The 17,208-nt window shown below is 37.1% G+C and overlaps 2 protein-coding genes across 3 annotated transcripts; one reads left to right on the top strand and one right to left on the bottom strand.

Moving 5' to 3' along the window:
• The first annotated feature begins 3,802 nt into the window (after positions 1-3,802).
• On the top strand, positions 3,803-6,890 carry LOC126379017 (cardioactive peptide). Its single transcript, XM_050027599.1, has 4 exons — positions 3,803-3,901; positions 4,353-4,434; positions 5,122-5,189; positions 6,696-6,890. The coding sequence occupies exons 1-4, from the start codon at positions 3,827-3,829 to the stop codon at positions 6,849-6,851; spliced, it is 381 nt and encodes a 126-aa protein (XP_049883556.1). The 5' UTR covers positions 3,803-3,826; the 3' UTR covers positions 6,852-6,890.
• Positions 6,891-8,953: 2,063 nt separating this feature from the next.
• Positions 8,954-16,869, bottom strand: LOC126379024 (uncharacterized). Of its 2 annotated transcripts, XM_050027607.1 has the most exons (4): positions 16,750-16,789; positions 15,219-15,284; positions 9,942-10,078; positions 8,954-9,698 (listed from the first exon to the last, which is right to left on the bottom strand). In XM_050027607.1, the coding sequence occupies exons 1-4, from the start codon at positions 16,787-16,789 to the stop codon at positions 9,534-9,536; spliced, it is 408 nt and encodes a 135-aa protein (XP_049883564.1). In that variant the 3' UTR covers positions 8,954-9,533. The 2 variants fall into 2 exon arrangements, with proteins under 2 accessions (XP_049883564.1, XP_049883565.1); XM_050027608.1 differs by lacking the exon at positions 15,219-15,284 and having other exon boundaries at positions 16,750-16,869.
• Positions 16,870-17,208: the final 339 nt, after the last annotated feature.

Genomic DNA, 17,208 nt, shown 5'->3' with positions numbered 1-17,208 from the left:
CCAAAAAAAACATGTAACTTTACACGCCTTAAAATAAAAAACACCTATGATGTGATAAGTAAAAAAAAAAGATACTTACAGCCATCCACCAGAGCAAGGACTGAAAGAAAAGAAAAAAAAAATGTTTATATCGGCTCAAAAAATTACATCCATATTATTATATTAGTAAAAAGTGACTTATGAAACTATTATTAGTCTTTTTCTGGGTTGTGAGGTGGAGTACCAACCTCATCAACCCTGGTGTCAGGGTTACTATTGAGCCGCCAAAGGCCCCTGACATGGCTCATGTAACGACAACTTACTTACATCGGTAAGTAGCAACCGGGACCAACCGCTTAACGTGCCTTCTGAAGCACGGATCATCTTATTTTCGGTCATACTGGTGATCAGACAGTAATGTCCTAACCAAACTAGGAACCACGAAGTAATTTTTGTGATATGTCCCCACCGGGAATCGAACCCCGGACCTCCGGATCGTGAGCCCAACGCTCAACCACTGGACCACGGACGTCGTTATCCAGTGTTGTTAGTAATTCATGACCATCCATTCATGACCATCACGAGAACGGGTAAGTTCCCGTGATCGTCACCCTACGCAGAAAACATCTCCATAGCAGCGATATGTATCGATCAGCTTATGTCTTCAGGATGCTATTGGGGCTGTTTCCTGTGTTGTGTTATAAACGACAAAGTCACTGGCCCATGCCAGGGGAAAAATAGCGGTACATACAAAAAAAAACTATGTTACCCACTAAATAAAAATAATTTTTGAATTTGAATTTGAGATCCTATGCAATCTATGCAATCACGGTTACAAACCGGACACTTCATACAAAACACCTCGTTTTACACAGACACTACACATTGACGTTATCGTACACGCGCATCTGTGTGTGTGACGTTTGAGGGCTGCCAACTACAATAATACCTAATTTAACCGTCATTAATTGCTTAGATAGTTATAGGTAGGTTATAGGTACAACTACTTACCCAAAATGCGTCTATAATCGTCAGACAATACATTCGATCACAAATTCGATTTTTTCGAACAGTCCAATCGAGTTTTATAGGTTCTCAAATCACAATATTAAGAAATAGTCACTGCACTTCACATAAGAGTTCACTAACAGATTTTTACATTAAGCACTCAGTCTAGTTTCAATTTCATTGCAAATTATTAGCATATTTGAACAATCACCATGAATATGAAGTAGGTAGGTAAAAAAGCGCGGGCGCGCCGGCGCGACCAACTGTCAGTTCAAAATTCGAATTACGAATCAGACGAAAGAACGTTGACGGCCAATAGGCTCCTTAACAACCAAGTCAAATAAGATACTTTTTAACGAAATGTGAAAACGAAAATTTTCTTTAGAGTTTATAAGTACTTAAATAAGTAAATTAAATTAAATTTATCTTTTTTGGGATTATGTATACGTTTTTACAATAAAATACCAGATAATATTTTAAATTAGAAAATAAATTTAAAGCTCACGTGAAGTTTATTATAAGATTAATGACTACCTAAATGATAAAAATGTCCGGTATTTAATGTGTTCCTCTAGTTATTAAATAACTTGTAATGTACCCTCATTGATTTAAAAGATATGTTGCTGTTGCAGTTTCTTGTCATTTCTTCTCCTCAGCCATAACACCTTGCGAAATGACGTAGATTCAAAAAAATGTTACATTGACCTTCAACAAGTTTATCCATGGTAATTACGTTGAATAAATGATTCTGATTTCTGTTTGTATGGAAATACTGTTCTGTGACGTCATCAATAAAAACTGTCAAACGTCGTATAATAATGGGGGTATGGAGCATACTCCACCACGCTGCTCCAATGCGGATTGGTGGAGGTGTTTTTACGGCTAATAGCCGGGACCAACGGCTTAACGTGATGTAACCAATGATGGACGAATTTGAAAAAAAAAACAACGGTAGAAGATGCTTATTATTATGTCTGTTATCCATTAAATTAGAAGGTTACATAACATCAACTGCCTATATACGTCCCACTGCTGGGCATTACCACGGAGCATACTCCACCACGCTGCTCACTAACTGACCAACGGCTTAACGTGCCCTCCGAAGCACGGAATCATCTTACTTTTTCGGACAATCAGGTGATTCAAGCCTGAAAAGTCCATACCAAACAAAGGACAGTCTCACAAAGTGATTTCGACAATGTCCCCATCGGGAATCGAAACCGGACCTCCAGATCGTGAGCCTAACGCTCTAACCACTAGACCACGAAAGTTGCACATCACTGCTTACTAAGTAATAATGTTTATAACATCATAATTTTTATGTTAACTAATCATTTAGTATAGCAATAACATCGTATCTAATAACAAATAATATAACAGCAATATGACCGTCGTAAAAAGGTAATTTGTAGAAGTATTTTCGGAAGGGAGTGTTCTTACTACTAGGTAAATTACTATTGCACGAGTGACGGAAATTGAATACGACGTGGGAGTGTAGATCTTCATACGCTTTTCATTTCTTCGTTTTGTACTTCTCTTGTCACATTTGCAAGATAAGATAATCGTTTCATCATCGCCAGCCCATTAACGTCCCCACTGCTGGGGCACGGGCCTTCCCTATGGATGGATAGGGAGATCGGGCCTTAAACCATCACGCGGGCCCAGTGTGGATTGATGGTTATTAACGATTGCTAATGCAAGCGGGACCAACGGCTTGTGGTCACCCATCCTATGACCGGCTTTTACGAAAGTTGCTTAACTTCAACAATCGCAGACCGAGCGCGTTTACCGCTGCGCCACCGAGCTCCTCAATACGAAGCCAATATACATGTTAAAATATTAGCACTTATGAAAATTAGAAGGACTTAAAGTATGTTTCGCTCATCATAAGTTTACCATTGCTACATCGATCAAACTGGAAAACATAACTTTGTAAAAACTTACAAATATAGATTGATTGACGAATTATTAAATGTCAATGTTGGGGTATTTTTTAGGGCTCGACTAATGCAGAAATGTGATAATACTACTGCTCTCAAGTGGGGAGGTGCTCGTAATCAAACAATTCAGCAATTCTCTTGAATAATGTTATATTTTCATAAACAATGTTAACTCTCCAACTCTTCATAGCAGATTGCCGCAACCGAACAAAATTCCACGTCACCGCCTTTTAAGAAAGGCGGGAAAACGTTCCCGTTCGAAAAAGAAGAAATCAAAATAAAAACAAATGAAATAATATGCCAGTTCCAAATTAAAAATAATAAAGTCGTGACACAGATTCACGACTATTCCGTCTGTTATTAAGTTATATAATCTAATAATAATTAAAAAATAAAATAAACATTACGAACCCTAACAGAAATATGCTTCTTCTAACGATAAAGATAAAATATTTTTATTGTGGATAAAGGACATTGACCAAAGCTGTATGGAACTTGGTCCGAATATCCACCACTAACAAGTTCTTTGTACCGAAATAGACCACTAAATACTGAGTACTTAATAAATACCAAACAGCAATCAAAACTGTGCTGTCAGTAAAAAGTTATGGCTGAATGAAAAAATCACGATTTTTACCTTTTCATGGGAAAATAATTTTCTACGTCATTTTTATACTAAGTAATTTAAAAAAATCTAATTAAAAAAAATCTATTACCCACTTCCACCAGTAAATAGTAACCGGGACCAACGGCTTAACGTGCTTTCCGAAGCACGGATCATCATTTTGAATATTTTTTTTAAGTAATTTTTTTAAATTATTTTTTTAGTTTTTTTTTATTCATTATAAATATCTAAATATCTTGTCCACAGATCATCAGCAGTTGACATACGGGTCAAAATGACGACGTCTCCGAAGGTTATGACGCTGCTCCTCCTCGCTATCTTAGCCATGGATGGCTGCTACTCGGCCACCGTAAGATACATTTCTTTTTTATTTACTTTACTGCGTACCCCCATGGTCTAGTGGTTACAATGTTGGGCTCACGATCTGTAGGTTTTCGATGGGGACATTGTCCAAATTACTTTATAAGAATGACCATATATTTATATTCATTTATTCCTACCTTCGCTTGGCTTTGTTTTACGGCGGAAAATTCTAATTGATATTCACTCAGAATCACGGTTGCAATCATCCCTCTAATTTTCGGCACGGTGTCGCTAACATCCTGAATACAGGGTGTTAAAGTAGAAATGGAAAAATAGTAAAAAAAAAACCAAAAAAATTGCGACGGAAAATTTCACTTCATATTTTAACTCGGAGTCATGAGCTGAATCATCCCCCTCAGTATTCAGTGTTTTTTTTGACGTGACTTATTGTAGATTTGCTGCTAATGGTATTGACTACGGTTTGTATATTTTTTCAGATTCCAAGGAATTACGACCCTCGACTGAATGAAGAGATGGTTCTCACGCCGAAGAAGCGACCTTTCTGCAACGCTTTTACAGGTAAAACGTAACGGCTTCCGTGGTCTGGATGTCCCGAGTACGAATCCGTGTGGGGACTTTCCCTCAATCAGCGCTTATCGCTATCGACCCACTAGGGTCGATTAATTCTTTCAAATATTTTCCCTCTCAGACGACGCCCTGAGCCGAGGTTCGCGCCCAACTGGGCACCCTCAGGCCTGTTGTCTTAAACGTTGTACCAGGTGAGAGACTTCAGCGCTCCCCATTTGTCCGGCCAAGTAGTTAATGCCATCTGCGGCAAATCTACAATAAGTAAAAAAAAAATATATCACAAAAATCACTTCGTAAGCCCTAGTTTAGTTAGGACATTGCAGGCTGATCACCTAATTTTCCGAAAGAAAGACGAAGCCGTTGGTCCCGGTTACTACTTACTGATGTAAGTAAGTAATCGTTACATGAGCCATGTAAGAGGCCTTCGGCGGCTCAATAATAAACCTGACACCAGGGCTGATGAGGTTGGTAATCCACCTCACAAAATCGCAAAAGTATAGAATTGGAACTCATAAAAAAAATCTTGAATTTTGCGACATAAAATTCCACTTGATATTAACTCAGAATCATGGTCTGAATCATCCCCCTCAGTATTCGTTACGATGTCACTAACATCCTGTATGTAGTATTTATTGATCTTTATTCTACAGTGTGTGCATATTATGTTATCTGTTACAGGTTGCGGCCGCAAGAGGGCGCAGGGTGCTCCAGGAATGCCTGTTCAAGAACTCATGCGGCAAAGACAGGTGCGGTAGCTTAGTTACTAGCTTAAATATACGTAGAAACAAAGAGACACATCGAATTGGTACCTAACAGAATCAGAATCATTTATTCGACGTAAAGAGGGAAATTAAAAATCAGAATAATTTATTGATTGTCCGAAAGTAAGACGATCCGTGCTTCGGAAGTCCGTTGTTCCGGTTACTACTTACTGATGTAAGTACGTAGTCGTTACATGAGCCATGTCAGGGGCCTTTGGCGGTTCAATAGTAACCCTCACACCAGGGTAGATGAGGTTGGTAATCCACCTCACAACCCACACGATAGAAGAAGAAGAAACTGTGTTATCACTCACCAACAGCTCGTCTCACGCTGGCCTGCGGAGACTGACTGCACTGTTGAATTCACCAGGTTCGCTGATGAATTCACCAGGGGGCGATGGGGTCGTCACATCCCTACGCCTTTATTATTATTATTAACACATACGGTCACGGCTATTGTCAGAAGACAGATTATTAATTATTTAATTTCTACATTTTTCCCCTGCTGTGTGACATATGGCGCCACCTAGCCGCGAGTAGCGGAACTACGGCCATCTGTCATTGAATGGAGGGAACCTTCCTAATGGTAACCTGCTACTTTGTGATAGATGGCGCTAGTTAGTATGGGGTTTCGAAGGGGTACCAATGTATCTAGAACCTACTCTATAATAGATGTCGCTAGCTTACATTCCGAATGGTATACCGGTGTATCTATGTGATATTTATATTTTTTCTTTATTACAACCGACACCGTGCTGACAACATCGTTTTCTTTTCTCTCCTGGAATTCCTGTGATCAGCTACTCGTGTACCCAATGGGGTCAGAGATACATCCATCGCAAGATGAACTTAGTACCCATACCTCATCGAGTTTTCTTTTAGACCAACGTGATAGGTGAGCCGTATCGCCATCTATAATGTTCTTGTGTAAATATACAAGTTGTTATTGACATCATAACGAAAACTTTGCGGGATTATTCAGACCATGATTCTGAATTGATATCAAGTGGAATTTTTCATTGCAAAGTATTGAACTAAAAATACTACTTGATAAATTATCACCTCAGAATTTTCAGCTCCTTATTCTGCGTTAGTAACAAGAACATTGAACTTTACGACGGAAACTTCCACTTGATATTTACTCAGAATGATAAGCTGAATCATCCCCCTCAGTGTTCATTACGATGTCACTTTGGCGGCGAGGGTGTGCTGCCGCCAAAAGATGTTTTCGGGGTACCGAACTGAGCATAGTACCCCGCTAGCTACAAGTTAGTAGTGTGAATAGGGATCGACGATCCAACGGTGTTATGTTGGAAGTTGTATATATGCGTCTTGCTGTATAAACTACGATATCGCGTTTCACGACTGCTTGAAGACTGCATTATTGAATGTGGCGCCATCTGTTGAATGTGGGCGGAACTAGGTGGCCAACTAGTTGGGTCCGCCACATAACCAACACTCTGTTATATCACTTTTTTTTTTCTATTCCAGTTCGCAGACGATGACGCCCTCGGCCAGTTCCCCGACTCGGAAAACGTGATCGACGACTTATCTCGTCAAATTCTATCGGAAGCCAAATTATGGGAGGCTTTCCAAGATGCAGCTGAGATAGCCAGGCGGAAGCAAAAAGATTTGGTCTATAACTAATGAAGAAAAGAAATTACCATCGTACATGTTTGGTAGGAGAGACTGGGTGATTTAAGAAAGAAAAAATATAAAGTTGAATTATATATATCATGTGTTTTTAAAAAACAAATAAGTAAATTCGCGCCAGTTGTTAAAATAGTTTCCATCTGGTCAAATCAGTTACTTTTTACTAAACATCAAAACACGAAATTACTATGGATTTTGTATGAAAATTTTTCATGTGACGTCATAGAAAAACGTGACAAAATGTCACATTTATTATTAGGTACATTTTTCTTTATTAAAATTCATAAATAAGTTAAAAAATAAAAACGTTTTCTGTCTTTTATTTAAAAATCAGAATTTCATGAAATGAATAAAATAAACTTCTGATAATTCATTTCTTAACGTAATTTTTAAATTCTAGTTAATATTTTTTCATAATTAATAAAGTAACAATCAAAATGCTGAATTTTAGATTGAAAATATTAATCCGTCATAAAGAAACTTAGTTTATAGTTTCTGGTAGTTTTTTTTAGCAAAAAAATGCGTATTTAGAACAACTGTCTCGAAAAATACCGTATAGCTCCGGTAGCGAATCATAGATGGCACTGTAGATTTAAAAAGTAGTTAATTTACATTTGTGTAGTTTCGGAAACGAATTATAGATGGCGCAATTAATTAATTTATGAAATTCTTTTCACTAAGTTGCAAGATATATTACATTTATATTAAAAAATATTTGGGTGTACTGCAGACATCCACAGTAAAGTAAATGAAACAAATAAAATCAGACAAAAATACAAAATATTGGGAAAAATCAATAATTTTCCAGCTTTTTCTTAAAAACCTGGTCTCTTCTATTAACATCTATTTAAAATTAAAAACGACTAGCAGGCGGAAAAACGAAGTTGCCATTGCGGAAAATTTAATCTTAAAAAAATATTGACTGGATATCCCGTAGCGTTTTAGAAGATTAAAACGAAAAAATATTGATTAAGTCATTGTTTCTAGGTTTTGAAAAAACACTGCATTTTTCACGGATTTTTTAAATAATTAACACGTTTCACTATGCCTATAGGCCTCCCCTCAATCAACAGGAAGGAGTATGGAGAATATATACGCCACTACGCTGCGCCATTGCGGGTTAGTAAAGGTGTTTTCAGGATATAAGTTTTTAACAATTTTATAATATTAAATCAAATTTTCTATTTACGATTTACGAGACACTAATGAAAATTTGTTTTTTTTTTAGTCGGGTTTACAAATTTTAAATTTTTTTTTATAATAAATTATTGAAAACCGTGAAAAATGCTGTGAAAATTTTACGTCATAAGATTTTAGAGTTTAACTCGCCAAATAATTAAATAAAAGTTTTTCTTAAAATTGTATACCAATTATAAAGTAGTTGTTCGGATGTAATTAGAAGTTTTGAAATAATAAACCTAGGAGGTGACATAAATAGGTAAAAATAATGTTAAGTAGATTATTAAAAATCTTAAAAAAATATGTTGACTTTTTTTTGGAATTTTTATTATTCACTAGAGCCACATTTTGCAATACATAATTTATTGTTTTTACGACCGATAAAAATCTAAAAATATATTTTTTGTACATTTTTTTTCTGTATCAATAAAGTCAAATACGTTAATGTGAATACGTACTTGCTCCCGACTTTTTTACTGCAAGAGCTATATTTGTCTAAATTTATTTCTAGATTAAAATTAAAAAATAGGCGTAAGAAAAACATATTTAATGTTGGAAAAATTAAGGTCAAATAAAAACGTGACTTCATCTTGGATGTATTTTTTTATTTTTAATAATTTTATTTATTTATAATATTATTATTAATATTAGTCTTATAATTATTACATGTTTAGGCGACGATTTTAGTCCTATCCAGCCAAAGTAGGAATAAAATCATCAATATTTTATAAAAGTGGCTTTTGTTTTGTATGTTCGAGGTGTTTCAGTATTCATGCCCGTAATTCCTTTCGGCGTGAGCAGAACAACAAATCACTAGAACACATATTGCAGCTATACTTGATATTGTTGTGTGTATTGGTTTTCGGTTTCCCTCATTCAGCGCTTATCGCTATCGACCCACTAGGTTCGATTAATCCTTTCAAATATTCTTCCTCTCAGACGACGCCCTGAGCCGAGGTTCACGCCCAACTGGGCACCCTCAGGCCTGTTGTCTTAAACGTTGTACCGGGTGAGAGCCATCAGCGCTCCCCATTTGTCCGGCCAAGTACTTAATGCCATCTGCGGCAAATCTACAATAAGTCACGTCAAAAAACAAAAAGCTGGTTTTCGGCCCCTTAGCATTGGCCAGACGCTAAAATAATTTTCTTGGTACAAATATCGCGTCGCGTCCATTATGCGGTCACCATATGACGTCTGCTGGCGATTTGTACCAGTCTCTTTGTTTATGTCAGTAGCCGTAACATGGAGCTCGCATATCGCAAGAGATACAATAAATGGACCAACTGCGACAAAGAAAACATTTACTCATTTATAACATTATGTTATTTGATCAATCAAACGCCACTTTTATAAAATAAACGAATAAAAATCTATTCCAAATATTTTTTTAGTTTTAAATTCGCAAGCGGTTGGATACTTTATGGTACACGATTCCATTTTCTTTTTTTTTTATAAAAAATTGACTATGGATAACGGGTATGCAGCCTTACGGGGTGTCTAGGCGTCGTATAAAGCCTGTAGTCGGTCTGTAGGGTCCTCCATGGGTCTGGGCTTGTAGTCAGGTACCAGGTTGGACAGCCAAGGTTCTGGAATGTTCTCGAAGACGACAAGACGTGCTTTTTGCGGCGATTCCTTCACTTCGCGTAGTTGTTGCGGGAAGAGCTGAAAGTAGAAAAAACATATAGCCCTGTCTGGAAATTCCTAACTTATATCATAGTGTTACGGGTTTGAATCCCGCCTTGGGCTTTAAACCACTGAATTTGACTTTATGAGTTTGGATTCATATTTGGACCATAGATCTCATCTTTTTTTGTACTGTACAATAAAACTTTTGATTTTTTTTTTAATTTTAACCGTCCTGTTAGTTCCTCGTACAACTGTAAGTACATCTGACTATGTATGTACCTTCATTCCAAGCTCCGGTGTCCTCTTCCTCCTCAAATAGTTGAAACAGCAGGACCGGAAGTGACGTGTGCCGCAAGCGGAAGCGCATTCACTTCCACAAGAATCACAGGAGAGCCCCGCCGCCCATAGAGTACTGCCTGAAAGACAGAAGGAGATGACAACAATGTAAATTAAGAAGATAAAAAATATTAAATTAAAAAACCCCCGACAACAAAAAAGTACGCTAACGGCAGACCAGCTCACTGGTTCCAGAAGACATTAGTGTTTCAAATGTCAGAACCCACACGTGCTTGCATGCAAACTGAGCGTGTAACATCCTATCACACCTAACAAACGACCTGATGACCTTGAAGACCTGAACCGATTTCCACCAAACATAGTTAAGAACACTCTCGACTGTAATACCTTTAAAAAAAAACGCATTAAAACGCATTATTATCATCCGTTTGGGAACTACGATGCCACAGACAGACACATACACATTTACACAGACACGTCAAACTTATAACACCCCGTCGTTTTTGCGTCGGGGGTTAAAAAAGAAGTACCTAAATAGAACATTAAAATGACATTCCATTCCATAAATTGTCTTAGTAAGTACTTGGGGTCTGAAAAGGCCACATTACAGCAATGAGGGACTTTCCCCAAAAAACTTTAGATGGCGCTATACAGAGTTGCTTTCGTCTAACCTTCTAATTTAATGTACCTATAACAGGCATATGCTTTTTTTATTTTTGTTATTACTCCCAGGCACAACACATGTTCTACCCATTATTATTCAGACGATAAAGAGAAGCAATATAGGTAGCAACATAATTTTATACCATATCTGATCATAATATCAAGCAACAATTATTTTTATACAGGGTGTTAGTGACATCGTAACGAAAACTTTGAGGGGTGATTGATGCCATGATTCTGAGATGATATCAAGTGGAATTTTCCGTCGCAATAGTATGGAACTGAAAATAATAAAAAAAAACACAAAAACTTTCATGAATATTCAGACTGAAAATTCCACTTGATATCAACTCAGAATCATGGTCTGAACCATCCCGCTCAGTATTCGTTATGATGTCACTAACACCCATACCTACTTGTATGGCTACCGTATGTACTTGTGCGGGGTGTAAGTGACATCGTAACGAATACTGAGAGGGATGATTCAGCTGATTATTCTGAGTTAATATCAAGTGGAATTTTGCATCGCAAAAGTAAAGAATTGAAAATAATTTAAAAAAACTAAAAAATAATCATGAATTTTGCGACGAAAAATTCCACCTGATATTAACTCAGAATCATGGTCTGAATCATCACCCTGAGTATTCGTTACGATGCCACTAACACCCTGTATGCTTCTGCCATTACATTTTATTTTTGAATAATCATGCACCCGAGCAATGACAAAATAGGTAATTATCACGTTAAATCTGTACAGCGCCATCTATATTGTTTTCGGGGAACGTAGCCTGGAAAGTCCCTAATTGACAACATTTCATTTTTACTAAGGTGCCTTAAATCGAAAACCATTTCGAGATATTTCTATGATTTACACAAAACACATTTTTTCAGATTTTTTAATTCAGTAATAATAGAAATATATTGAAAAATCCACGAGGTCAGAAGAGGAAGGCATAATAAGTTCAGACCTTTACATAAAAATTATAAAAAAAGTAAATGTCATACATAACATGACACTTTGTTTGCGACTTGTTTTAAATACGCATGCAAAGGTACATTACATTATACTGCCTTCATTCTATCAATGGCAGAATCCAATTTTCAAAAAATATTTTTTGTAACTTCTAGTGGAAAAATCTTGAAAAGAAAAAATACGTGTCTTCTATTTAAACAAGTACTTTCGAAATAGCACAAAAAAGCCACGGCTTAAAAATTTGAAATGTTGTCAATTCTGGTATAATGCAATATTGCAAATTTAACATAAATGTCAATTTAATTTCTTTTTTAGATGCATTGCTTCAATGTGGCCTACTTAACCCCTCTTGTCTAATCTAGAAGAACAAAGTTTAATATATTTAAGGTACTAGTACTGCGAGAAAGTAAATTGAAAAAAATCCCAATTGAAAAAAAAACGTCTTTCATATATACATAATTTTTGGGCTAATCCCGAAAACCACTGAAATTATTTGCATGCATTTTTTATTGATAAGGTCATCTGCGTTTCAATGTAAGTATATTGAAAGATAGAGTCAGCCGCTAAAACACTCAGAGGAACGCTAGGGATCAGTCTACATTTTCTTTTTCATCATGCATGGACACTACTGTAGGGTTAAAAAGGCCAAATTGGAGCAATTCATTAAAAAAAGCTATATTGCTATTTGATATTTTTGTTCATTGCGCAACTAAGTACTTTGATATGCAGAAATGTCAAATTGTAATATTGCTTTTTATGCGAATTGCTCTAATGTGGCCTTTTTACAAAGCTCCAGCTACGATTACAAACTTTTATTGACGTGTTCTTTTAGATTGCGTCGAGTAAAATCTTAATTGCACGATGAGGGAATTTCTAGACCACGTTCCTTAATAAAAACATAGATGGCGAAGAAAAAAAAAAGAAGTAAAGATGGTGAAGTATTTTATCTATCTATCTATCTATCTATGGCGCAGTCGAAGTCTGGTTTTGATTTTCTTGTTGCTGTTGAAACCAAGCCCGAAGCGCCGATTCAAAAAATTCAAAAATATTTATTCTTCAAAATTGGCTCACATAGTTAGCGCTTTTTGAACGTCAAAAATTAATATTAATTAACTAGCTGTAAATATGTACAGTCATGAGCAATATAATGTACCCACTTTAGGACTCTGTCGCACTAACATATTTGACATTTAGTGAGACTTACAGTTCAATTTGTCAAAAAAGTTAATATGACATGGTACCAAAGTGTATACATATTAATGCTCGTGACCGTAACTAGCTGTACTACCACATCGGAAGTTGTAACGCTGAGGGATTTTTTTTTTGATGTGACTTATTGTATATTTGCCGCAGATGGCATTAACTACTTGGCCGGACAAATGGGGAGCGCTGAAGGCTCTCACCCAGTACAAAGTTTAAGACAACAGGCCCGAGGGTGCCCAGTTGGGCGCGAACCTCGGCTAAGGGGGTCGTCTGAGAGGAAAAATATTTGAAAGAATTAATCGACCCTAGTGGGTCGATAGCGATAAGCGCTGAATGAGGGAAATCGTCGACCACGCCGGCGGGGTCGGTATCGGGGTCCTGAAGTGTTTGGTGTCGCGAGCTGATTGGCTGCCTATATGGCTAGCTGAGGGAAAGACGTGGCCAGAAAACCTCGTAAAAGATTCAGTTTCGGTTTCTGGAGACAATTAAGGTCTAACCAGGCCACGTTCCCCAAAAAACATTAAGATGGCGCTGTATAACTTTAACGGGATAAATACATAATGTTGTCATTGCTCGGATAAGTACACGATAATAATTATTCTAAAATACAATGGCAGAGGCATATAAAAAAAAACTGAAATAAAAATAAAAAATAAAAATAGAATTATGTGGTTCCTACATTGCTTATTTTTATTTAAATTTGAATAACAATGGTTGGAAGATGTGTTGTGCCTGGGTGTAATAACAAGGGACATCATTTAACACCCCAAAAACAAAGATAAAAGATGCATGTGTCTGAAACCACATTTATAATAGTTACAACTATGTTGCTAATAATTGTTTTGTTATTATTTTTTTTTTTTTTTTGCGCTTCTATGCTGTTCTGGGAGCAAATTAAAAAGCATAGAAAACGTTCAGCTGCTTCTCTTCCCGGGCATGTCGTGAAAACCGACAGAGGGATTGTGTCCTCTAACATGATGGACTAATGTTAAGGGCGATAGGCTGATTTCTTATCACCATAAGGTTCATCATATCCAGCTTACGACATCGTATCAACAGTGCCTGCGAGTTGTCTTTGATTACTTGTAGCTCTGCCCACCCCATTAGGGATTACGGGCGTGAGTTTATGTATGTTTGTGGATGTGTTATTTTTTAAGGGTCTGGCTGAAAATCGGCGTCGTGTTGCCCCCATATGGGTCGATACATTAGCCTAGCTAGTACCCTTTTTAGTTTTAAATCTTACATTTCATATATTATGTTCATAATATTAATGTAACGTCTGAAACCTAAATAAAGATTTTATCTATCTATCTGTGTTTTCAAGTAAAAAGTAAGTAAGTAAATGAAAAAAAAAAGAGTGACAGTGTAAAAGTGAGTGTTTTTTTAATAATAATGTAACATATTAAACCTAAATAAAGATTTTATCTATCTTTATCTATCTATCTGTGTTTTCAGTAAAAAGTAAGTACGTAAGTGAAAGAGTGACAGTGTAAAAGTGAGTGTTTTCAAGTTTCAAGGTAAAAGCGCTATCTAAATTTTTCTTAAGAAACGTGGCCTGAAAAGTCCTTCATTCTGTTTCAGTCGGACACTATTACACAGCTGTTAGTGTACATAATGGCCCCGATTCCTGCAGACGCCATCTAATTTTATTTTAAGTTATAAAAAATAAAAAAATAAAATAAAATAAAAATAAAATGCATTTATTTCAGGTAGTTTGTTTCAGGTACCCATATTGTAAGATATAATTATGTCCCATATATTAAAATTAAAAATAATAATAATAATGAAATAAAGTTAAAAATTATTAAAATCAAAACTTAAAATTAAAATCATATTTATTAAAATGAAAAATTAATTAATATTGAGTTGAAAATAATATACCCGTCATTTTCTAATCCGCCGAAAAGAAAGGGACGGATGTTTGTCAACAAGTTAATTTTAAAACGAACGCTTAACCCGGGCGAACAAAATAGGCATCGCTGGTATGCAATCCGTTTGACGTGCTGTCTACTTAACTCTCTCGGGTTATTGACCGATGTAAAATTTTTAGACGGTTGTTTTAGATTTGTGCTTAAAATTGACGCGTGTCCCATAAATTCCCGTCACTTTCTTTTTAAGCGGATAAGAAAATAAGGTTAAGGTTGCCTGGCAGAAATTGCTATTTAGCAATAAGGCCGCCTATTGTACTTATGTTTTTATTCGTATGTTTATGTCCTTTGTATATCAATCTTTGTATACATGTATATGTCGTTGTGCGTAAAGTATTATTGATTGATTGATTGAAAATTACGGGTATAACTTAAAATAAAATTAAATGGCGTCTGCAGGAATTAGCACCAATGTCTGCGAACAGACCGTGCCGTTTTGAATGTAGCCAGAGCTTCTATCTAAGTAGTTGTTTATGACTTAACAATTGTCACCTGCATCAAAGTCGCCCGCAGTAGCCTCTTTCTTTTGCCGTCTCGTATCCGCTTGCGACCAAGTCGCTAATACAAATTAAAGTTATTACATACATACACATAGGTAGCCTATATGCGTCCCACTGCTGGGCACAGACCTCCTTTTAATCAACCGGGGGGGTGTATAGAGCGTACTCCACCACGCTAACTAACAACTGCGACTAGGTGGCTATACTGTATTTGCCATCCCATTTACAACAGTTTTAAAGCCTTGAAAGTAAGCTTAACGACTTTTAATACGTATTACTAGCCGAATTCAACTTTATGAGCTTGAATTCATACAATACACTTTCTTCCTTTCCTATCTTTCTTTCTTTTTTCTTTTTTTTTATTCAAGTTTGGATCGTCATCATCATCACCGGCCTATTAACGTCCCCACGCACGGGCCTTCCCTATGGATGGATAGGGAGATCGGGCCTTAAACCATCACGCGGGCCCAGTGCGGATTGATGGTTATTAACGACTGCTAATGCAGCCGGGATCAACGTCTTAACGTGCCTGAGCACGGAGGAGCTCGAGATGAAAACTTTTTTTTTGTGGTCACCCATCCTATGACCGGCCTTTGCGAAAGTTGCTTTACTTCAACAATCGCAGACCGAGCGCGTTAACCGCTGCGCCACCGAGCTCCAATTTTGGATCGTAGATAATAATAATTGATATCACGTGGTTTCCAGGATTTGTGCCCGGTTAATGGCAATAGGCTCGCCCTGTATTACGTGGAACTTAGACATAGCTGGCGAGGATTGGGTATGTACGGTCACGAGTACCAATATGCACTTTGGAACCATGCCACATTAACTTTTTTGACAAATTAAACCGTAAGTCTCATTAAATGTCAAATATGATAGTGCGACAGGGTTCTAAAGTGGGTACATGATATTGTTCATGACTGTAGGTACTATAAACCTCTGCCTACCCCTTCGGGAATACAAGCATGATGTTTGTTACCGATAAACAAGTATAAAGCTCAATTGGAAAAGTAATAGTAATGGTAGCAATAAAACATTTCTATTTCTAATTATATGTTTTTTTTTTCTCTCACCCGGTACAAAATTTAAGACAACAGGCCTGAGGGTGCCCAGTTAGGCGCACACCGTTCTATACGTAGTAATTATTCTTATGAATAACTTTGTACCTTTTGCAATTCTTTTTTTGACGTGACTTATTGTAGATTTGCCGCAGATGGCATTAACAACTTGGCCGGACAAATGGGGAGCGCTGAAGGCTCTCACCCGGTACAACGTTTAAGACAACAGGCCTGAGGGTGCCCAGTTGGGCGCGAACCTCGGCTAAGGGCGTCGTCTGAGAGCAAGAATATTTGAAAGAATTAATCGACCCTAGTGGGTCGATAGCGATAAGCGCTGAATTGGGAAATCGTCGACCGCGCCGGCGGGGTCGGCATCGGGAGTAATAGTAGAACTCCGTGGTCTCTGCCTGCCCCAATGGTAAATAGGCGTGATTCTATGTACCTATGTATGTAAAAAACACTTACCTATCAACATCAGAGATACAACCGCTGTCAACTTCAACATTTTGTGAATTTAAAAATATATAAATTGCGCAGTAAGTTTCCCGCCAAATGTCGCAAGATGGCGGTTGCAATGGCGGCTGATGATCGAGTGGCGGGTATCAACTGACAGACCCTTTTTATATTGGTCTTAAGTTTGTTTTTCCTTAGCGTAGGGGTGACATAGGGTGCGGTGTCTTTGGAAGCGTTTTTTAAAGACTACCACCGTACCGCCTAGCACCGTAAGCACGCGACTCTTTATCGCCGCGACAGAGATCATCTGTCTCTTTCTGTGCAGTACTGTGAAATCAGAATCATTTATGTTGGCAGAGTAGATTGAGCAGAGGAAGGGCGCAGCACTTAATAGGGTGATGACAATAAAACTCAGCGGAATCTCAAGCCCAGCATCGCCATTGTATTTTCATAAAACACATGATGAAGATG

This window comes from Pectinophora gossypiella, chromosome 27 (genome assembly GCF_024362695.1).
Source record: "Pectinophora gossypiella chromosome 27, ilPecGoss1.1, whole genome shotgun sequence".
Classification (NCBI taxonomy): domain Eukaryota; kingdom Metazoa; phylum Arthropoda; class Insecta; order Lepidoptera; family Gelechiidae; genus Pectinophora; species Pectinophora gossypiella.
The sequence above is the reverse complement of the archived record's forward strand: the minus strand, read 5'-3'. Positions and strand labels throughout refer to the sequence as shown.

Bases quoted from the DNA above. Each gene is read 5' to 3' on its own strand.
- LOC126379024 (XM_050027607.1), bottom strand. From the start codon at position 16,789: ATGTTGAAGTTGACAGCGGTTGTATCTCTGATGTTGATAG. The intron at 15,285-16,749 runs GTAAGTGTTTTT...AATTTGTATTAG, and splicing joins TGTATCTCTGATGTTGATAG to CGACTTGGTCGCAAGCGGAT. The intron at 10,079-15,218 runs GTGACAATTGTT...TCTGTCTTTCAG, and splicing joins TGCGGGCGACTTTGATGCAG to GCAGTACTCTATGGGCGGCG.
- LOC126379017 (XM_050027599.1), top strand. From the start codon at position 3,827: ATGACGACGTCTCCGAAGGTTATGACGCTGCTCCTCCTCGCTATCTTA. The intron at 3,902-4,352 runs GTAAGATACATT...ATATTTTTTCAG, and splicing joins ATGGCTGCTACTCGGCCACC to ATTCCAAGGAATTACGACCC. The intron at 5,190-6,695 runs GTGCGGTAGCTT...TTTCTATTCCAG, and splicing joins AACTCATGCGGCAAAGACAG to TTCGCAGACGATGACGCCCT.